Source organism: Triplophysa dalaica, chromosome 21 (genome assembly GCF_015846415.1).
Source record: "Triplophysa dalaica isolate WHDGS20190420 chromosome 21, ASM1584641v1, whole genome shotgun sequence".
NCBI classification, from domain to species: domain Eukaryota; kingdom Metazoa; phylum Chordata; class Actinopteri; order Cypriniformes; family Nemacheilidae; genus Triplophysa; species Triplophysa dalaica.
This window is the reverse complement of record NC_079562.1, coordinates 8,322,128-8,345,602: the sequence shown is the minus strand read 5'-3', so window position 1 is coordinate 8,345,602 and position 23,475 is coordinate 8,322,128. Positions and strand designations below refer to the sequence as shown.

Genomic DNA, 23,475 nt, shown 5'->3' with positions numbered 1-23,475 from the left:
AACTGTTCCTTTAATACTGTGTCAAGATTGAAAGTCTGGTGCCTGACCTGTACAGTTAAACCAACATCTGAAACATAAAGTTGCCCATTCTTTCATATTAATAAATATTGTAATTCCAACCATAATCATCATGGCTAGTATATTCTGAGTACAGTATATGAGTGTTTGAGTATGTCACTCACAGTGCTAAAGCCCTGATGTAGGTCGGTGGGGTCAAGCAATGTTCTCTTCTGCCTGGCCTTCTCCAGTGCAGGCAGCATGACCTCCGCCCACAGCGATGTATGCAGCTGCACAATGTCCTGAATGTTACTGAAGAGACGCGCGGGTTCGACTTCACTGAGTAAACCACTCTCCTGCAGGTTCAGCAGTCCACAGAGAAACAGCTGTCAAAAGAGCAAGAGTGAGAGATGGTTAAACTGGACTGCACATTGCTCAGAAACTGCTACATGGAGAGCAATAGAAGCTATACACATTTAGCGTAAGAAACATTATTAAAATGAGTTTATTGTAAAGTCTTTGTGTGAAATCTTTGTATGAAAGTCTTAAATGAATAACCCACGGTTATAAATTGTTATATGAAACTGGTTATGTAATGCAGTAAATATAAGCAGCTGTGCAGCTGGTTCTTACATCAGTGATGACGTGCAGTTTCTTGATGTAGTCTGACTCTGTCTGAAGCAGTTCCCATACAGCCTCCTGCTGATGACACTGACGTCTGCTTAAAATCTGCAGAAACGAAAACATTTCGTGCCAAAATATTTAACATAAATGTACTGTACGTACTAAAAAGTGTTATGTAGACCTTCGTAAATCGATAGTACACCCAAAAATAAAAATCGTATCATCATTTACTCAACTTCTTGTCATTTGAAACCTTCTTACGCAGAGCACAAAAGAAGATAATTTGAAGAATGTTGTGAACTGGCCCACATTCACTTGCATTGGTTTTGTGCCCATACAATAGAAGTGAATGGGGGCCAGCGCAGTTCGGTTACCGACTTTCTTCAAAATATCTTCTTTTATGTTCTGCGGTAGAAAGAACGTCATAAAGGTTTGAAAAGACAAGAGGGTGAGTAGACTAAAGTCTTCGGTGACCCACATCGTGTTTGTTACAGTATTATCCTTAAATTAAACTAGGATTAACAACACAAAAATACATGTACTGTTATTTGTTACCCGTTTACAATTGATTACAGGAACAATGAAACATCCATCACCATGAGAAGGCCAGAACATTAATGAAAATGCAGAAGTCATAAACTCATTCATCACCGATTATGGTGACTGATCTGACAGATTACTTATTGCATAAATCAGATGATATTCATTTTAAATTTATTATGGGTATTATAATTCTCTTGTTTTGGTTTGTGTTTGTAATAATGGGAATGTGTATTCTGTACCTCTGGGTTCTCAAGCAGCTGCTTCCAGCTCTCCTCCAGCTCCAGGTTCGGCTCTTCTTCCCATGAGTCTCTGTGGAACGAGAGCTGTGGAGGCATCTTGGGTAACCCGAACATAGTGTAGGAGTATAATTTACTCTGCAACTGTTCCACACGATCACACTCCTGTGGAGATGAGAAAAGACAGAGGATGATGGAAAAGGAAATGAAATGGGTTTAAATAGTTGTTAGTTGTTAGATTGCTAAATAATGTGGATTGGACACATGAAAAGCAATTTCAAGTAAAGCAATTAAACAAAAAAATATTGAACTAGAAATATATATACTGTATATATTTTGGAACTTTTTAGGATTTGATTGACTTTGAGGCCTTGGAAATCCCAATTTAAATTCTTCTTTCCCCCAGAATTCCCAGGTTTTTACACCCACTATACATCAGTTATTAACTAACAACAATTGATGTAACATGATGTATTGTCTGTGTACTGTGAACCCAAATGAGTTATATTTAACATTACATAGAATATTATTATAGACATGAATATGAAGTGTATACTATAGTGTATTGTTTGCCGCATACTCTAAAGGTCAAGCCACCTTTACAATCTCCCCAAGCTTACATTGTTGTCCATACCGGACCAACGTCAGGCCATTATTAAATTTTTTACAACCGTCACATTGAGAGGAAGAGAGTCCAGCCTGAGCTTTGACCCTACGTTTACGCTTCAGGGCCAGACGGAACATGTAAACCTATCTGAATCATTACAGCTCGCTAACACAAAAGCCACCAAAGGTTCCTGCACGTGTGAGAGGTAAAACGCATTCGTCCCTCACATCCTGGACAAGGAAAACTCTACTTGTACATCTTCCTGTTTTTGGTTATTCAATTGCAAAGTTAAGTGGGTTAATACATTGACAAATTAATATCTTTTCCTAAACTGTTCAAGTGTGAAATGCACAAAGCTCGCCAAAAATAGTCAAGAGCCCGTATTCGCGGATGAGAAACTGTCCTGCACATGCAACTCTTAGATGTTTAAAAACACTGACCTTCCCAAGAGAACCGTTTCCTGAGTTAGAACCGAAGAGTCCGCTGAAACGGCTGGCGGCGCGGTTCCTCCAGCGATCCGTACCCGTTATGGAACCTGGGATTGAACCCCCCAGCTGGGACAAAGAGTCTTGGGTGGGGGCAACGCTGGCATCGCCCAGAAACTCCGGCATGTTCTTTCGCCGGCGTGCGTGACCCTGTGACAGAAGAACAGAAAGAAAAAGAATAGAGATTGTTATTATAATCCAAAAATGCTTTTATTGTTATTTTACATAAAGTAAGACCAAAGACATGACACAAAAGCTAAATAAAATCAAGGGTCTAAATTAAACTCCATTTTTATTACACAATTCCACTTGAACCATGTATAAGGATGCTTATCAGCTACCAGTAAAATAATTCTAGCAGTTAACTCACCAAACCAATTTGAAGCTTTGAGTGAGTGTTAATATTAGACCCCGGATGTCACAGTAGCACCGTTCACAAAGGAAACGCATCTGTCAAACATACTGTGACAACCAGTCAAAGCAGAAACCGTTTGTAGTCTGTCAAAGTTTTAACGCCGAGGAATTTTAAGTGCCAGACATATCCTTGCGCTGACAGGTGAGGAAGAGCACAAAAATCCAGAGGACATTTACCCATAAACAAAGACAAGCTTGTTCTCTGAGCATCTTTGCACATTCCCTGACATCTTTCACCTGAGGTGGCACAAGTGCGTCTACTGACCTTAGGGAACACATTGTGCTGTCAACAGGTGAAAAGGTCATTTAAGTTTTGCCAACATTCAGCGCGCAGAAAGGTTAAGGCGCTAGGGGTTTGAGTGACAAAAACGAGTGAACCCTGTGACCCGAGGCGTCGAGAGGAACCCTTCAGCAACAACAGGAAAGAGGCAAGGCAAGTCTACGAAAACAGGGGAAAGGCTTTTCCCCGCTCACGACAATGGAGAGAAATGAAGAATGCATGAGTGGAGCGGGGAAAGCCACTCAACGTCCCCCGGGGCTCATTATTTGGACTTTTTAATGGAAAATGCAATTAAAATGGGTTAAAAACAAATCTGAATTTTTTATTAAAAAACAGATCTGGACGCAAACTTATTGGTCAATGTTCAGTGACGATACTGATGCCTCTGGCTGTACGGAATTTTCATTGCTCCTGGTGACCAAAATTGGTTTAATTAGAAAGACGAAAACCATTTCACTGCTGCATAGCCAGTTAAACTTTTTTAGCATGTCAGCTAGTTCTTTGCCATTTTTGAAGCCAAAATCAAACCAGCAAACAGATTCTGGAGAAAGAGATTCCCAAATCAATGTCAATGAATAGTTCACACCAGAATTGACCTCAGAACAAAAAACATCAATCCATGGTCTCTAAAGCATTTAACCGCACACCTAGGCTGCAAGAAACTCATTAAAATCATCCTTCAAGGGTGACAAGGCTGACACTGTCCCGCTCTATGCTCAACCGGAGAACCTGTTTGACTCATTTGTTTAACTAGTTCCTCTCTGAGGGCATGTATACCCACACAAGCCAAAAAAGCATATTGTGGCTCGTCTGCTATAACAGAATAATTGAAAATTCCAATTGTCATTTCTCTATGAAAGGCTAATAGGATAGTAAAGTCACAAAACGTTTAATGTCTCAGTTTCTAAACAAATAGAAAATTAACATTTGTCTTATGGGCATGCATCTTCCTTTTAGAAATGATCTCAAGAATGTCTCAAGCCGTACTCAGATTTGCCAAGACGCCTTCAAATCACCAGAAGTCACAACATTTCAAAGGAGCTTAAGTCTCTCTCTATCTATCTCTCTGTCTTTCTATCTATGGTGTAAAATTTCAAGTGAATCTGACAATAAATATATAACACATTCATATGATGTATATTATTTACACAACTGCATACTTGGTCTTCTTAGTGTCTTGTTTTTCCTGAGCAATTTGAGGAGAAACAACATGGATAATACTCAGACTTAAACATAATTGAGACATTCAAGACTATGCTGTGAAAAATCCACCTCTGAAAAATGTTCCACCTGGAAGCCAATACATAAACATAAAACATTTAACATCAAATGTTAAACCATTACATATATTACAAATATTATCAATGGTAGACGTATAGCTTGATAATAAAAACAGCTAATTAAGACACCGCATTAATTTCAGCCAACATTTTTTCACACCAATCCCAAGACAGATGCTCACTGTACATTCATATCTGGTTCAAAAATATTTATGTCTCCAGGCACACAGCATCAGACAGAGAAGACAAGCAATAATAAGCTCACCGTAGATGTCAGAGGCATTTCCACAGCAGTATACAACATTGCACGGCATCAAAAGAAAGCCAGGCCCATGCTGCTTCTTAAATGTACCTCCTGCAACCTGCTTCCCTCTTGGACTATCTGAGGCCTTACAAATGCTACATTGACGTTGCACACCCTTAAAGGAGCACAAATGGACTGGCGCATTCAAATCCACTTCCACAGGCTGCTCGGCTTGTGTGTATATGTGCGTGAACCTGAAGGAGATTGAACAGAAGCCCGCTGCATTGCTGAGGAGGGCTGGCCGGGTGTCATAGTAACTGCAGAATCCTGCCCTCCTATTGTGTGAACAGGAAGAGAGGGGAAAGGAGCAGGGGCAGGGAAGGAGGGGGAGGAGCTACATTTGCTACCTCAAACGACTGATCTTAAAGCAGCTATTCGGAGGTTGGCTTTGAAATGAACAGCTCTGAGCCAGTGCCATGAGCTGACTGCAGAACAGTGTTTATGATGCACATCTGTTGTTAAGGCAGATGAGGCATAATGCATTAGTGGAACCCCTTAATCACTTACTGTATATATGAAGAATTTGGTTCCAAAATGAGAGAACTTAAAAATGAAGAATGGAATCATGTTTTTCATTATGTTACAATGTTTTTATTGTGTTAGTTAGATGTATTTATTAGTTATTATGTATTAAATCAAAACAAACCAACTGCAGTTTGGTTGATAGTAATTGGAATCCACAACAAAAAAAACATGATTTTTTTCTAATGTAAATTTTTTTGGAGGATCTGTTGATAATAATGCAATATAACTATGTCTTCCGAGGTGTGTAAAGACCTTGCATAATGAAGCGTTATGTTTATATTACCTTAGAATGATTTATTTCTTTCTACATACACAGCGGGTGCCCTTACATGGAATTCGTCATGTTGTTTGTACAGTAGCCCTAAACAGACAAACTGCTCTATAGAGCATGTTTCGTAATTATCTCCTTCGGCAAAGAAGTGAAAACGTGACTTGTTTGTCTTGTGTCAGCAGTGTTGGTTAAGTTGCTCTTAAAAAGTAATTAATTACTAGTTACTTATTACATATTCAACAGTCTAAGTGTAATACGATTACTGTACAAATGACTCTCTCCAAAAAGTACTTAATTACTTATTACTAATTCCGTTCTATACCCTATCAATGTTGATTGAAAATTATTCAAAGATAGACATGAAACAGCTCTTTTAATTGATTTAAATAAATAATAAATGACTAGATAAATTATTCTAATTAACTGACCAAAGTAAACAAATGTGAGAATGATACATTAAAGCATACATTTTAAAAAAAAGACTTATAATTTTGATGTAATTTCCACTATTGAATATATTACACAGTATTTAGCTCAATTACATCAGAAATAACTAATTAAACTAGAGAGATTAAGTGTAATAACTTACTTTACTTTTTCAAGGGGGGGTAATTAAATAACGGTAACTTATTACGGTAACTGTTACACACAACACTGTGTGTGAGTTGCCGTAGTGCTTCTAGAGAGGGGTGAAGGGTGGAGTGAGCCATTGGTTGCAATTCCTAACCTCATCACTAGATGCTGCAAAATTTCATACCCCTTTAAATTTCCAATCCCTTTAACCTTTATCTGGAACTGAATTTGACAGCGAATGATCACTACAAATTTGGATTGTGGAAAATGTGGAATTTTTAAAGCTGCGATCTGAAGTATTGCCCTTTCTATCACCATCTCTTTTGCAAGTTACGTTAGGTTACATATCTGCTGTGCGTGGGCTGACATTTTATGTAAAATCATACCCGACAGCTCAATTTATAAACCTTAATAAAGGCTTAACTTCGTGAATGGGATTGAGATATGCAGAATGTTTTGTACACATTTTTTAAGTAGTGCTCAACTGATTTAGGCTCATATTATATAAGTAACAAATTGCAGCTTTTTCAAAATTGCATCTAAAATCCACTTGGTTAAAGGATTGTATACATTAGGTTAGACTTGTTGGTGCATCGAATAAAAGTATTTATTAAAAGATGATCAGAATGCATAAAGTAATACTGTTAATACAGCACACAATCGGTGTGTTGTCTTCTTAGGTACTGCACACAGTTCTTTACTTTGTGCCAAACCCAAAGGTAACTTAAGTAACTGTGACTAATTAGGAACTGGCAACAACATTACGACCTGATTTGCATTTTGAAGAGTGGGTCTCTCTAAACACTTCAAAACACTGAGATCATATACAAAAAGTCAGACTCCATTAAGACACATCTCTCTATGTAAACAGATGGTTCATCTCAAAAACAAAAAGTCTTCATCAATTTCTCATCCTTTAGGTAATTTCAAACATGTACGACTTTCTTCAGCAGAAAATAAAATAAGATACTGAAGACTGTTGGTAAACAAACAAGTGACATTGGCATCATTGACTTCCATTGTATGGACACAAAACCACCGAGACATTCCTCAAAAAATCTTAATTTGTGTTTCACAAAGGAAGGTTTGAAACTACATGAGAGAGAATAAATAATGACAGAATTTTTATTTTTGGGTGAACTATCCCTTTAATCTTACTGGGGTACAGTGTACTGAAGAATATGTTTATATCATATGTCATATGAGACATTTTACACACGGAAATAAGGAAACACTCAAAAGTGCAAAAGTGTCCAATTTTCCTGGTGCTTTTGTATAGTAACACATTAACTCAGAAATCTCTGTTCCCAACCCTGTTCAACTCATATGATACCATAAGAGATACTGTAACAGAGAGATCATTTAGGTTTCGGTTTCCTCGCAAATTATTACATAATGATAAGCAAATAATTACTAAATATGTAAAAAGAAACGTAAAATAAACAATTAAGATCTATAAATAATGTTAAATAAAGACTGTGTGTACAATACTGCATCATCTAAACTGCACTCATGTGACAACTCCTTGGTTTTCTGGTTGAGATCACGCTAACAAAGATTAATATTGCAATATTTTATATTTGACAGACCGATAAATAAAATAGACCTGCAAAATGCAGCAATACCTTTATCTCTTTTGTGGTATCTTCCAACACATACAAAGGGCTATTAGGAGGAGTTGGTGTCCCCAGAGAGACGGGGACAGGATGCGGCGTACCCTCCGCTTCAAAGCGTTGCACACGGGCAGCCACCAGCCCCGTGGCTTGACGCCGGGGGGCATAAAGCCGAGGAGGCTCATTCAGAGGACTGTAGTGAATCAGCATTCCACCAGGCACCTCCGGCAAAACGGACAAGCCGGGAACATTCCAGGTCCTCTGACGGAAGTTCAGCATTTCCACGCTGGCACAGGTTGATCTACCATGCAAGAGTCTGTAAGACCTTAATGGTCCAGATGGAACGGTTCCAGATGAGGCTCTGGATTTTGAAGATCAAACGAATTGGCAAACCTTCACAGTGTTTAACAAGTGGAAAGGTACAAATAGGATTCCTAATATAAAATATGGATTCTATCTAAATAAAATAAAAAAAGTAAGACACCATGACACTTGTTAAATCCACTTCTCTGTAATTTTAGATTTGGTATCGTCTGCATGGATGAAGAATTATCCCTTGAAAACACGACCGCACCGGATGAGCCTATTCTTTCAAATCCACCTTCAAATCATCCAAAATGACACAGACTTTTTCTTTGTTGTTCCTCACGTTGATATTCTTCTGCTCCTGTTGTGCCCTTTGACCTCAGTGCCAGTGTATGGGAGGTGGAGCGAAGAACTCGCTCTGGTCAGCTCTGTGCTTCCTTTCAGGTGAGACACAACTGCCTTTCTCCACAGCCCTAACAGACGGCAAGGCACTATCTTATCTCCCTTCTATGGCTTGCATATCACCTTTATGGCTAGTTATGCAAGCATGACCGGTTATGGCCCAGCATACATTTGACATGCTTACACCGTACAGTTTATACTGTATCAGTTATTACACCTGTCTTAGTTACACATCACATCACATCACTGCTAGCTGAATCATGGCTTATTCTTTACAAGAAGCCAAATATTTCCTCATTTTATTCGGAGGTATCCATGAGATTGTTTTTGCTGAGAAAAATCTATAAAAACTAGTTTACAACATAAATTCCCCTGAATTTTCCACAAGGGACATCCAGGGTGAAGTTGGTTAACCTTGTTCCCCAGTGAACTGCTGATGGAGCAGAAAGCAGGCAACAGTCACAAGGAAATATTATCTTGTGAGCATTGACCTTTGCTCCTGTTTGATATTGTTGTGTTTCACACAAACTCACGGTAACGTCAGCTGAATACAGAAAACACACGTCTTAGATTTCATTCAGTAAATGTGCTACAGAAAAAACATACGTGTTTACTTTATAAGGAAGGTTTCTTTGTATTTTGAACTTGAACGCTCAAGCTGGCACACGCTGGCTATGTGAAAGTCGATTCACTTGGCAAGCGCCATCAGGATTTCCGAGACACATCCCTATATTCAAACAAACTCAAACCCTGAAGGTGTCTCTGATATGATATTAAACTGTCCTTTAATAAACCTTGTGATCTTTCAAGGTGAAGTGTATCATTTCTTTATTCATTTCATTATGGTTTAACCAGTGGTGTGCGGCGTTTGGGGAATCTGTTTGTCGGAGCAATTGCAGATGGAAAGTTTGTTTAAAACATGTTGGAAACACATAATTATTTTCACAATTCTGTTTTATTGCTGCTGCTGGCACAGAAATGATGCACTTTTTCTTTAAGGAAGAGTTAAAACAAAAAAATTGACCAGTGGCATGACATGTTCCCGCAAAAATGATTCTGTAAAGAATGTTAGTCATTCTGTGATTGCGGTCACGGGGTTGACAGCATGTAGTAAAATATAATGACTGAGGAATTCTTTTTGCATTTATGTGTGGGAGACATGAATGCACAAAAAGTCTCATTGCCCATTTCCAAAAAAGAAATTGTAATAGAGAGATAGAGGTAGAGAATATTAGATAGAGAAAATTAAATAGAGAGATAGAGGAAAGGTAACAAAACAGAGAGAATTAGAGCTAGAAAATACAGAAACGTACCAGGCCAACGAGGAGGTCCGCAGCCTCTCTGCGTCCCAGGGAGCCGTGCTCGGCTAACTGACCAGAGAAATTGTGAGTGTGAGAGGATCTCATGATGGGCAAACTGAGTGAACGAGGGTCCTTTACACATCTCTCCACCTTCAGCTCCTCTCCTGGACGAGCTACACGCACACAATATATATGTTCAGTCACTAAATGTGTAAAAGAACTTCAAATCTGTTTCACATTCACATCGTTATATTTCAAAAGACTTGGTTTATAATGTGCAATATACTTCAATTTAAATGCAGTATACAGTATATACATATAGACTAAAGATTTTTTGGTATTTAATTTAAAATTGAATTATGTTTACATTGCACTATGTATACCTCTGCAATGTTCTATAAGCAGACACATCTGCAACTTGACTGAAAGTAAATGATCACAGATTCTTTTGGTGGGTAATATCCCTTTAAACTTCATTTATAGCCAACAGACTGAGTATTGTGTGTGCTGACTACAAACTACAATGATAAAAGCAAGCGGATATACCTCGTACTCTGAGGTAGTGGCCACCAAAGCGGTAGGCTTCAAATCCCAGTGAAAGCGGCGTGTTGGACTGATCTAAAAACAGGTTGACACGTGACAGCTCAACGCCTTTCCTCTCAAACACAGCTCCAAGGACTTCTCTGAAATGCAAATCAACACAGTTACATTTTAATAGATGGTTTGGATGTGCATTACTGGTCAGTATAAATGCTTGAGCCTCCCTGCAGTTTGTTCATGGCACCCCTTAGGGGTTAAAAAACGCAATCACCTTAAAGTTTTCTTCTTCACCGCTGGAACAATCTCCATGCTGACATCAATATCGAGGTCAAACTTAAGTGTGAAGCACTCCTTGCTAGGGTCCTGAAAGAGACAGTTGTGTAAAGTCATTGTATGCTTTAGGGCATGCAAGTTACAGCTGGTGTATCGAGCCAAATCCATGAATGGACATGATTACGGATAACTGATAGAGACTATGACTAAACCATCAGAAATGGACACGGGAAAAGAACCATGACTCAGAATCGAGTCAAAAATGAATCTCTTCTCGTTCTTGCTCCGACTTGAGAAGTGGTACAAAGTAAAATAAGAACGCAAATTCTTTTCTTACATCTGTGTGTCTGCGTCTGGTTTTCTTCCTTACAAGTTTCATTCCTCCACTTCTGCGATCCCTGAGAAAAAAAGCATAAAATTGTTATTACCACAAGCTTATACACACTTAAAAATATTCTTGAAAAAAAAACGCTGTTCTGAGACTGTCTGGCTTTCCTTTTTGCATGTAACACAAAGAAGAAATGTAGACAAATTTTGTGAATCAAACCTACTAAATCATTGAAAAGAGCAGATTAATTTGTCTAGGAGAGGTAGACAGACTTGTATTAGCCTGTTCTATACACAAATCTACTGTATGGCTTAAGAAGACTTTGAATATAGAAGAGTTTACAGCAACATCTAAGTTCATAAAAATGCTGTGTTCCATGTAAAACAGTCATTTGGGTTTGAAAGGTGTGGTGAGTGAGGGTGAGTAAATGATGACATAAACGTCTTTTGCGTGAACTAATCCATAATAAGCAAATCATGTTGTAAACTAAACCAACTCCTAAGTATTGTACCCATTCATCTCAAGCTCATCAAGACACAGCTTGTTCAGATTTACACTCCCCGTTTCATTTTTCCATTTCCTAAAGCGATTTGATCGTCAAATCCCAGATGTTCTCCAGCGAATGACGCCACTGGAAAGTACGAGCCCGATTGTGCCCATAATGGATGGAAGAATGGAGATAGAACAGTGAAAAAACTGACCCTAGGTCAGAGCACCCCTCCTCTCCATCCTCCATGTCTGAGGGGGGGCCGGTGCGAGGCGGACAGGAACGAGTGGACACGTTCCGGGCCAGGATGGAACCTGTGGGGACAGGAAGTGATATAACACTAACATCCTGCCAGGAGCTGGTAATAATAATCAAACACCACACACTGTGAGTTAAGAGTCATTTAGGCCCTGAGGGCATATATTTTCACCCATATTCAAGATTTGTGATTCTTCTTTCTTATTTGACTTCATGATATACATTTTGTGTAATTTTTATCTGTTTTATGTTTGTATATATTTGTTTGATATTTTTTTAAAGGCGTGATTTTGGAAAGCTAAAGGTGCCACTTTAAAACACTTCTAACATTTTGACACTTCTGAATATTTTCAAATAAAACAATTCTAGGTGACGGAAAAGTGCAAAGCAAGAATAAATAATCATCATCATCATTAAAAAAATGGCTTTACCTTGTGGCTGCAGGTCAAATCGCGGGTGCCTGTCAAAAAGCATGCCGTCCTGGGCGACGGGGTGGCAGCTTGAGTCACATGACTCACAGAGGTGGAGTGGACTGCCGTCTCTAAGGTCTTGACACGAAGGATGATGACAAACCTGAAGCAGAAATCATAAAGAAATATAGAAAAATTGCAAACACCACTCTTGGCAAAATCGAATAGCTGGTTGAATTACACCTAACTGTGTGTATCAATAGAAATGACGAGAACTGCGGCAACAGCGACAGGAAACAAAAGCAGTTTGGAAAGATAGAAGAAAGAGGGATTAAGACCTCCTACTTATGCACTTCCTTCGATTGTTCTCTTGATGCGCTTTATAACTGATGAAGCTTAAACTCAAACACAGCAGCATGTGAAACTCCCCGTATGAAAGATGATTTTTGGCCACCTCTCAAAAGTTGTACATTTATTTAAGACTTCTTCTTCATTTAAACCAGATAACAAACGATGTTAGGTTCAGAAAAAAATGAACCAAAAAAGCATTGACACAACGTTGCGAATACCAATATTTATCGAAGCACTATTTCTAGGTCACTAATCAAATGCAAATGTGATGTTGACTATTTTTAGCTTTTGTGCGAGTTTTCTTACTTAATTCATGTGCACAAAACGCTCATTGGAACATTCTTAAGTCATGATGGATCATCAGGTTTAGCACAAACTTGCCAGCACCACCATTCAGATGCAGTGAGTAACAAAGGTTAAATTTAAATTGAATGTCAGAATCGGCACACAGAGGCTTGAATTAGAGGTCCGTCTCAATCCAGCACGCAATCATATGAAATCCACTCAAATATCACAACCCGACCTTTCTCAGAGTGCCAAAACAAATGCGCCTCCTGGACGCTACACAGCGACGGACTGACCAAAAACTTTCTCAACCTCAATAACTTAGAAAGCCGGACATGGCATGTGCCAGCAAACCCCAACAAACAAATGAAGACAAAACTGGCAGAGTTTAGATGTTATATAATCACAAAAACAACATATTGAGAAATGATCTTGATGACTGAAAATGTGAAGATAAGCAATCATGACATATTATGTAAGTTTCCTTATAAAGCTTGCAGGATTTTAAAAAGAGCGAAGCCCGATTGCTGCTCAATAGGCAAAATTTCAAGCTATATACTTAAGGACTACTGCCAAGCCAAACTGTTACCTTATCCAAAAATGGGGGGGAAAATCGCATGTTTCTCTTTGTCTTGTTACTTGAAATGCATTTGTAATGAGGTACGGTAAAAAGAATTAAAGCCAGTGGAAGCACCCTGATGGCTAAAACAATACCTAGGACAATATGACATCCAATTTGCTATATCAGTGGTTCTCAAACATTTCGTTGTAAGGCCCCCTCTGTGTGTGGGTGCAACACTTTGTGACCCCCAAATAAAGAATTATGCTTAACCGTAGAATTTTATTGAAACCAAAAACATATTCTATTATATAATGCTGGAACTTCAATTCTTTTGGTTGGGTTGATTTTTGTGATGTTTGATTGTACGAAATGTATGATACATTTCTTAAATGGCAAAAAAAAACTGTGGCCCCCTGGATCCATCCTGGGCCCTCACAGGGGACCATGGTCCCCAGTTAGAGAACCACTGTTAGCCCTTTTCCACCAGCGCAGTTTCGGTGCTGGTTCGGAGCAAGAGCCTAGTTCCAAATCTATTTTTTGTCTTTCCACATCCAAACCACCAGTTCCGAACCAGAAAAGTGGTTCTTATTTTGCACCGAAACGTTGCTGGGCTAGAAAGTAAGAACTGCTTGCGTCAGGTGCTGGGGGCAGGGCTACCGTGACCACTGGACAAACACTGACCACCATTTTTTTTATTCAATTCCCGATGGACACGATACAAAAAACACACTGGTTTCGCCGTGATTGGATGCAGATGTACGCTTGCAAAGCCATGAACATCACAAGCAACGCAACGTCCGCCATTGTTGATGGGGTTTTAGGTTTGGCGCTACCGAGCTTACGTTGCTGGGAAAGATGAGACGTAGTCAGTGACGTATGACCTCGCTCCCATGTGGCTCTCCAACCCGTGGAAGCAAACCAGTGGAACCAGCTCTCAACCAACAATAGCACTGGCTCCGAACCAGCACCCGGTTCATTCTTCTGTAAAAGGGGTATGTGCAATATTATTTTAAGTACCTAGCATATGTTTCTTTAGGCCCTACTTTGGTTTATGGAGTGTCCAACAACAAGTTTATGTACATACAATGTGTTTAAACACTATAATGTTGTAATAATAGGCAGTTATTCATACCTTCCTCTTGACTGACTCTCAAATGATTCGTTCCACGATTCATCGGTCTAGGCCCCGCCTACCTGCTAATCTTGTGTCATGTGATTGGTCAGATGGTGTAGTCTGTTGTTATTGGTCAAACGCGTTCATCATTTCTCGCAAATGGAATGCCTACCATCATTAAAGGATTACGGTTTACATGTGGTTGGATGTCATTTATATTATATGATCAGCTAGAGATGGCGGCGATTTTACTGTACCAATTTGAGCCCGAGTCTGACGAGGAAGAAGACGCTAATCCACAACAAACTCCACCACGACTGGAGCAGGATGTTTGTCAGTGGCAAGTGACAACTCTTGTCATAAAAACTCCCTGTGTGACATGCATGTTATGCTTTTGCTCATCAATGAAATGAAATTTTTTTTTTTCTTAAAATACTGTTAATACGTTAGTAATACTATTATTTCGTCGTAACTGTGCATTGTCATGGTACATAGAGCATTTCAGAAAGTCAACGTTATGAAAAATTATTGTAGTTTCACCCAAATATATCTATATAGATGCACATGCAGCAAATGTGTCAAAATGCAAAGTTAATAGCCAGATAAACAAACTGTAACACCCCAGAAATAACGGTACATGCTAATGTTAGCGTTATATGCATTAGCTAAACACAGACATAAGGTACAAAAATATTTCTTGAAGTTAAGACAAAAATGAATAGACACCCTTACAGTTTGTCATTCGGTGGAGCTAACAGGTCAAAATAGAGTTGGTATTCCCCCCTCTTTCAAGGATCGTCGTTTGACATATCCTGCAGTGAACGCGCAATGATTATTAAACCAATGTTTGGTGAAAAGAAACGCGCACAGTTAAACCCTGGGGTTATACTCCTTTAGTATCGTTGGAAAAATGAATTGTAACCATTTTTCCTTCAGACGTTCTTCCTTTGGTAGTTGAAATAAGAACGACTGTGTCACACTGTAGAACACAGGTTCTAGACATTATACACACGCATCACGAACGAGCGACAGTGTCTGGGGGAGGAGAGATACATTTTCTCAGCAGTCTCAGCAAAACGTAGTCGGGGACTATGTGTAGTGACGTAGATACGCAGGTGAACTATTCCACGTATCGTTTGTGTGATACAGAGTCGACTCCCATTTTAACATGCAAATAACTTATTTATTCAACTACGGACTTACAACTTGGCAGACAGCTTACTTTCAAACACAGCAACATAACAGACTGGATGAAATGTCATTTTCATGATCTCATGCTACCTACTCTTTAAACGTAATATTAACAGCAATTTGTAAAGAAAATGAAATGCCAATCTTTGCTAATGACCAAGCAAACCTTTCTCTGAAACATGCACATCTGTATTAAATGTTACGGTATTTTTTTGTTGCCAAATACAGTAAGTTTAAATGTGACCCTATCTGTGAAATCCAGGCAAAAGTCTTAATCTAATTTTAAGATTGATTTCAAAACTGTGTTTGTGTCATACTTTCAGACAATTGCACCTCTGACTCTATAAACAAACTGTAAAATTCACTAAATATCTGTATGTTAATATCTACATTATTATATGTGCATATTACTTTTGCCTAATGGGTAATACATACATTAATACCTGTGCCTACCAAAATGAGTCTTCTTATGTTTTAAAGTTGTTTATTGCTTTTTACAAGAAACCACAGCAGCCAGTTTTAACCATAAAAAAGGGGTATATAACCTTTTATATACAGTTTTTTTCACCATGCAAATGTATATTAAATGCAATTTACAGTGTATGCTGTATGACTTAAAGTTCTTATTTATTTACAGATCTTACAGATGTATAAAGTATTTTACAATACATGTTTTACAGTGCAGAGACCAGGCAGCATTTCATGCAAGAGCTTACAATTGCATTAAATGAAATGTACTTAAAAATATGAAATAAAATATGAAATAAAAACAAACTCAAATCACTACCACTAACATCTTACATTCATATATTTTCTCTGCGTTTTGTCTGTGTGTCCAAGGTAATAAATCATAATACACCACACAATTCAGCAGTAGGCTATAACAAGACCCTGTGGCCCCACATGACCTTCATAGAATATGTAGAGGCACATTATTAAAAGCAGCTTGTGATCGCCTTGTGCCACAGCTTACAAAGGGTCTTGAGATGACTGGAAAGTCAACGATTGTTATCAGGACCTGAGCAGAAGTCATACAATCTCACACCAGTGCACGCCTTATTTAAAGGTCATCGCAGAACGTTTACGTAGGGAAAAGTTATTTAAGTGACCCACAATGCAACTTCTAACTGGAGACAAAAAGCTATTGAAGGAAAGCACACAGACAGTAGCCTTTTTTGTACAGTTTAACACAACCTGAGCAAAAGAGAGAGAGAGAGAGAGAGAGAGAGAGAGAGCACAAACCCATCAGCCTGAATATGCCTTATTTCTCAGAAACCTTTCGCACATCTGTGGAGAAATCCGCACCACTTCACATGGCTCTGAGACTTTCATAACAACCATAAAACCGTCTCAGCCACAACTCTGCAATAATAATGCATTCATGACACACACCTGATGCCGGTTTCACACGCATGTGTGTGCGAGTCTCCGAGCGTGCGCCTTTCTCTCTCCCCCCGCAGTCTGGGTTTCTCGGCAGTCCATACAAGAGTGGCAGAGAACAGCAGAGAGTCTCGAGACAACCCGATCCTTTGAGCGTCCAATGCCCCCACTTTTTTGCTCTCCCCTCTTTCACTTCCCCTGCTTCCTTCCTCTCTTACAGCCTGTTAGAATACTCTCTGTTTGTGTGTATCTGGTTTAGGTGATTCAGATAGAGAGAACAGCCGTGTATAGTACTGTGTACAGACTAAAAGAGGTCTAGAAGAGAGCGTAAGTGAGAGTTTCCCAGCCACACCCGCACACACTGATTTTTCCGTGCCCAACCTACTGTACAAAAAAACAAACACACAAAGATCTCTCTCTAATACAATCTCTCATTGGATAACAACCCAAAAACAGGACCTTCAGTCCTAAGAGAAATTAATTCTTGTGCAGTATTATTGATAGGCTAGGATGGTTTTTCAGACAATATTTCTAACATTAAGTTAATTTCAAACCTGTATGACTTGCTTTCTTCTGCAGAAGACAAAATAAGATATTTTGAAGAATGTTGGTAAACAAACCACATGCCCCCCATTGACTTCCATTGTATGAACACAAAACCACTGAGACATTTCTCAAAATATCTTCTATTGTGTTCCACAGAAAGAAAGAGTCAAATTCAGATTTTGAACAAAAATTTTACCAAATTTTTATCTTTGGGTGAACTTTCCCTTTAAGTGTACCAGTAATATAAAACAAACAACATGCATGATATCAATTATATTAAAAGACCAGCGCTTCATGTTAAATCGATGGAAAAAATGAATTTACTCACCCTTCTGTCATTCAAGACATTTTAACCGAACAGCACAGGCACCCATTTACTTGTATTGAATAGACACAAACCAATGCAAGTGAATATGTGCTAGTTAACAACATTCTTTAAAATATCTTCTTTTGTGTTCTGCTGAAGAAGGGAAGTCATATCAGTTTGAAATGACAAGAGGCTGAGTATATGATGAAAGAGTTTTCATTTTTGGGTGAACTATATACTTTAAATCTGTTGGGTGTGTCGTAACCACAGACAGTGCTGTTGTGTGACTCATTTTTAAGTTTACCTAACTCTACAGTAATTCTCTCCTACCATCGTCTGATACAGACAGTTCCCAGAATGCATCACCGCAGGGGACATGCTGAGTAAGGATATCCTACATAAAAACAAAGCCTTTGAAGCCTGAGGCAGCACTTATCTTTATCAAATCCAGAGCATTACTGTATCAGAACCTTCTTTCTTTCACTCTCTCCATCCTTCCTCTGTGTCCTTGCCTGTCTTTTATGAAACAGGATGATGTAGAACCTAATAATATCATAGCTTAATATATTGTTCAAAATGATATAACCATGGGCAAACTCAAAGGTCACTTAAACGAAAAACAAACCTATAAAAAAAGCAAAGGATGTGACCGGTCAGGTAAAACATGCCCCAGGGAGGGCAATGTCTGAGAAAATGAGGAGACAGGAGTGTCATCGTGAAGGATGTTTCCAACGGTCAGGCGACTCTCTTGTATCTACTTCCTGTTTTTACACAATGTTAAATCCACAACAACTTCTAAGGGTGTCTCGCGGTCTTATCGTATATGAACACGTGTGAGCTCACCGTTTGCCCTACAGTAAGACGGAAAGCAATTCAACATTTGAAAAATGTCCTGGATTAAAGCTGAAATCTGTCCCGGTTTTAAATACAGAGACAACTGCAAGTACGTCATTTGTAGGTTTATTTCACTAAACAGTGTAAACACTGTGATTCTGTGGCACAATTGTTACATTTGTTTGGCCCGACAAAGCAGAATTGTCTTAACCAATAGTGCGAGTTTGAGACAGAACTGTTTGTATGGACATGACTGTCTGATGAAATCTGTTTAATCTTTCTGCATATCTGTTTAGTGATGCTATAGTGGCGCAAAAATGACACACTTCAGATTTCGAATAAGCACAAATATAATATTGCCATCTGCTAATAGTCACATTGACAATATTTTTACAAACCACCATAGAAACCAATATTTATTAAAGAAAACAAAGAACTGCATTACAGTTCTGTTGGAGATAACTGTAATCATAAATAGTATCATATTCTGTACTATTCGAAAGGAAATGAATGACAACCTCTGCACATTTGTTGTTACTTTTAGCCTGTTATTACACGTGTGCATGCTTCAGGCAAAGGAAGGTTCGGATGGCTGATGCAGAGCAGAAATTAATTGTAATATTACACCCCGGGGGTCATGCATTGTGAACGATTTGTTCATCTGCAGAGTCTTAATTCCTGCCTGGTGACATCACAGGTATCCTTTAAAGGAGTGAATGAGAGCAGAGAGCTGTATTTGGCAGAACGGGATGCTATTTGGCAAGAGGGAGCAAAAAGAGAGAATTAGAGATCTTCGTGTTGACGTTTCTTACATCAGGAAAATAAAAGAGTGATATGGGCTGGTCTCTTCACATTGCAGCGTTTAATCCGAAATATGTGTTAAGTACGTTATCATTATAAATGCCATCATGACTATAAGCGGAAGCTGCTTGTCACAGGAAAAAATGCCAGCTTTTATTGATATCACAACACTTGTTCAACTAATCATAACTTGCACAGAATGTCACAAGTGTTTGTCAGCCACAAATGCATTGCAGGAAGAAAAAAGGAAAAATTAACAAATACAAGTGAAGAAAAAATCAGAAAATGATGAAAATGACCTCCGAGGCCTATCAAACGGCTTGTAGCTTGAAACTGCAACGTTCTCATTCCAGCAGCAATATTTATATACTTAATTTAAATTAAGTATCTAAATCCAATATGGTGTTAGGCTTTATTTAGAAAAAATACAACTTTCCCAGAAAATAGAAATCTAAGGTCTCTGACGATTGTTGCCCCATCTGGTGGCAGGCTGAGGTAATGACGTCTGCTCTGTAAAGCATTTCATGGGGATAACTTACTTAACATATTTTTTTCTTACAAATATTTTTTCAATTCTTTTGGCCTTGAAATATTTCAGACAACACTCTGAGTGTCATGTGTGTCTCTTGAGATTAGACCAGATTGTCCTCACACTATACAGGAGGATAACTGTGCCTTACATTATAAACCGATGCTGAAATAATCCTCTCAATCATATTTACATCTGTTCTGATGGTACGCAAACCTGATTTTTGCATTTTCTACCCAATGCGACAAACAGGAATAAGTATTTCTGTGCTTTGCTTAAGAGTAAAACAGCATGTTAATGGTAATTAACTATGATGCCTGAATGAATCGTCTTTTCTAAACAAACTCAAGCCTTTGAAGACAAGGTATTGGCAAAGATCTCACACTTTGGTGTTTTCATTAAAAAAAAGGAAAAAACGTCCGCCGATATTACGTTTTCTGCCAAACTATAATACTTCCCTACTATAGGACTCCAGCTTAGTGAGTAATGTCTTTGTAAGCAGCGTATTAATCTTTTAAACAAAATTATTGTCAACTATTAATGTCTGTGTTTATTATAGTACAGTCAGTGTTTAGTCTGCAAATGTGGGAGTGATATACACGGTTTATTTAAAAAAAAATTGTAACACATTTACACGTCCACAGGAACATAAGCATGCACATGCATGCACATACACACGAACCACACATAAATTGAGCATTTATATATACACACATATACATAGACCAACGCACTTACTCAGTATTCAAATATTACAGTTGTTGTCAGGTAGAATTATTCTGTACTTAATGTAATTTTTTTTGTATAAATAAATTAACATACCGATTTACAAATGTAAACACTGAAACCAAACCTGTAAGCTTGCAGGATGAACGTACATAATGTACAGTCACCCAAGCATTATCGCAAACTTTTACACTCTGAAAGTGTTTATTTTGTGATAATGACCATCTGACTGTAAATTATCCCACTCAGTATATGACTAGTTCCCGAAAACTGGATATGAAATATCTTTTATTGTGTTCAAATTATTTTTTATGTCAAAATGTGACGTGAAACCATTGCACAGAATTTTGGCTTCCAGGGATAACATCCAAACATACAGTTAGCGTCATTAAATAAAAGTTTGACCACAGAACGCAGTAACTGACCAATCAGAATCAAGTTTTCCAAAAGCAGTAAACAAAATGTTGAACACAAACTATCCTCATCTTGATATCAGTGTGTTTTGTCTACCCCCGACCCCTTGCCGGGCACAGGAAGAAGAAATCTAACCAAAACACAGCCCTAAAGTGCAAGAACCACAAAGACCTCAAAACATAAACACACAAAATTATACTTTAAAATATTTATTTTTCAGCTGAAACATTTTCAAATAAATATATTTCCCATAGCTATTCTTTCCATATTTTATGGGTAACGATATACATAAGTGCGTGCCTGTTTGACATGAAAACACCGGGTACATTAAGTTAAGTCTGGCTTCGATCACAGAGGAACAGAAACAGAAGTGTTTATCCAGAGAACTTTTTAAAAGCTCAGAGGACACTGGTAAAGTTGTGCTCAATAGAAACGTAGGACGCTAAAAGACAATCAACCATCACAGTGATGTCATATAATGAATCCCACATGGCAGATAAAAACAAACTTTATCTGGATCTTTTATTATTATTATTATTAAGAGTATATCTCTACCCACTGCCTGAAGTGGGATGTGATACACCGTACTGGCAATTGTGTGAGGCAAAAAAAACCTCAATTTTTTTATTTAAAATATTTTTGATAATTTGATGCCACATAAACCATCAACTTTTTTAACCTGAGCACTTTCTGTACCTGATTTATAACATGGTATTTGTTTTTTATAGTAATGTGGTGGCATTGTAATGAAGGATGGAAATGGACCACCTGTTAAAATAAGTGAAGCTGGAAAGTGTTGCTCATGAATAGGCATCATGTTTGCCAGTGAGTGAGGGAAAAAGGGAAGAGCCTGGTGTTGAAAAAAAAGAGGGATACTGGCAGGAATATACTAGCTTTTATGTCAAACCACTTTGGCAATGGACCCATGATAATAAAAAATAATCAAAAAAGCATCACGCTAAGCAGTACGTATTATATTTTACAGACAGACAGAAAGACAGATGGAGAAAAAGGGATGTGTGGGTAAGAAATACAGTTCATAGGTTCATACTGTATAGTTCTTTGGAGCTTTTTTTGTTTCCATAACCATGTCCCCAGATTCCCGAGAGAAAACTGTCGGAATGGTGACTATGACACCACATCCGTCCTTTCGTTCCAGCATATTCAACAGCTCAAAGACAAACAACATTTTGTTTTTCCTGTCCATTCCCCAAGCACACACATTGACAAATGATTATTGTGTTGGAATATTCCATGTGATGAATGCAACAGGCATACTTGACATTTTTACATATAACAGTGAAACACCAAGATGAGATTATTTACTAAGAGTACCGGTTTGTGTCACCCCTGAAGGGTTTCCCCACACCATGTGAGACTTTTTAACGGCTCACCTTGGAAGCGAGCCGGCGTTCCGGGCAATTGGGATGTTGACACAAGATCCCAGTTTTCTCCTCCTGTGCAGGCTTCTCACCTGAAACAAAACACAAACAGAGGTTAAAGGTCAACCATATGCTGGAAGTATCAAATAATCAGAAGTACTGGAAGAAAATGAATGAATGAAGAAATGTATCATCAAGACATTTTTTACAAGGGGCACTATACAGTATGAAGGGACTCTTGCAAACACAATAAGCCTGTGGGGGATTTGTCCTTGGGCATGAGCCAACAGACATAACAGGAATACAGGGAGGACAAGAAAAGAGGCAGCTGTGGGAGAAAGAAAGTGAGACAGAGACTCAATCAAAATCCGAGAAACAAAACGAACAGGAGAAAGGAACGGTGAGTGAGAAAACAGATGACCGAGACAAACAAAATAAACATCTATGGTAAACATCTACAAATCAAGCCCATCAACCTTTCAAATTATATTTGCAATGGCATCTCTCTCTCTTCAGTCACAGTATCGTCACGAGAGAAAGCAGAAGACAAGCAGAGGTGAGCCGGGATTATTTCAACACTTTAAAAAAATGTCAATAAATAAATCACAATACAACTGATGCATTATTTAGAATATTGGATGTGACTTAATTCTTACACGTCTACATATCCATTAGAATGGCAATTTTTTGTTTTAGCGTCATCATTTTTTCTAAATATGTTCTAAGCATGAATAAATAGGCGAAGCACAACAAAGTTATCCCTGTTCTCCACTACCTACCAGGGTACCAGATGACAGATGAGGAAACGGTTGATCACTGTACTTGTATCAAATGCTATGAAAGGGAAAGACTTAAATGAAATTCAAAGGAAAAAGAAAAGACAGAGACGGAAAAAGTTGGCGGAAATCTGAGATTTCCAGACATTACAAGTTTGCTGGAAGGCTGGATGATTTTCCTTTCAGTAAGGACAGTGAAATTCCTCTTACCTAGAAGCTC

At 38.4% G+C, this 23,475-nt stretch overlaps 1 protein-coding gene across 5 annotated transcripts in view; it reads right to left on the bottom strand.

Moving 5' to 3' along the window:
- The window catches only part of plekhg5a (pleckstrin homology domain containing, family G (with RhoGef domain) member 5a), a 76,194-nt gene that overhangs the window by 7,540 nt on the left and 45,179 nt on the right, over nt 1-23,475 (bottom strand). For 2 of the 5 annotated variants that reach the window (XM_056735227.1, XM_056735226.1), the window contains exons 2-12: nt 22,492-22,571; nt 12,079-12,220; nt 11,604-11,703; nt 10,912-10,972; nt 10,573-10,664; nt 10,308-10,444; nt 9,774-9,934; nt 2,448-2,642; nt 1,404-1,565; nt 631-726; nt 183-383 (exon numbers count right to left, since the gene is read on the bottom strand). In XM_056735227.1, coding sequence (XP_056591205.1) covers nt 183-383; nt 631-726; nt 1,404-1,565; nt 2,448-2,642; nt 9,774-9,934; nt 10,308-10,444; nt 10,573-10,664; nt 10,912-10,972; nt 11,604-11,703; nt 12,079-12,220; nt 22,492-22,571 — 1,427 coding nt within the window. Of the gene's footprint in view, nt 1-182; nt 384-630; nt 727-1,403; nt 1,566-2,447; nt 2,643-7,764; nt 8,153-9,773; nt 9,935-10,307; nt 10,445-10,572; nt 10,665-10,911; nt 10,973-11,603; nt 11,704-12,078; nt 12,221-12,305; nt 12,334-16,952; nt 17,224-22,491; nt 22,572-23,475 lie in introns of those variants that run through there. The other 3 variants (XM_056735228.1, XM_056735229.1, XM_056735231.1) reach the window with 3 other exon arrangements.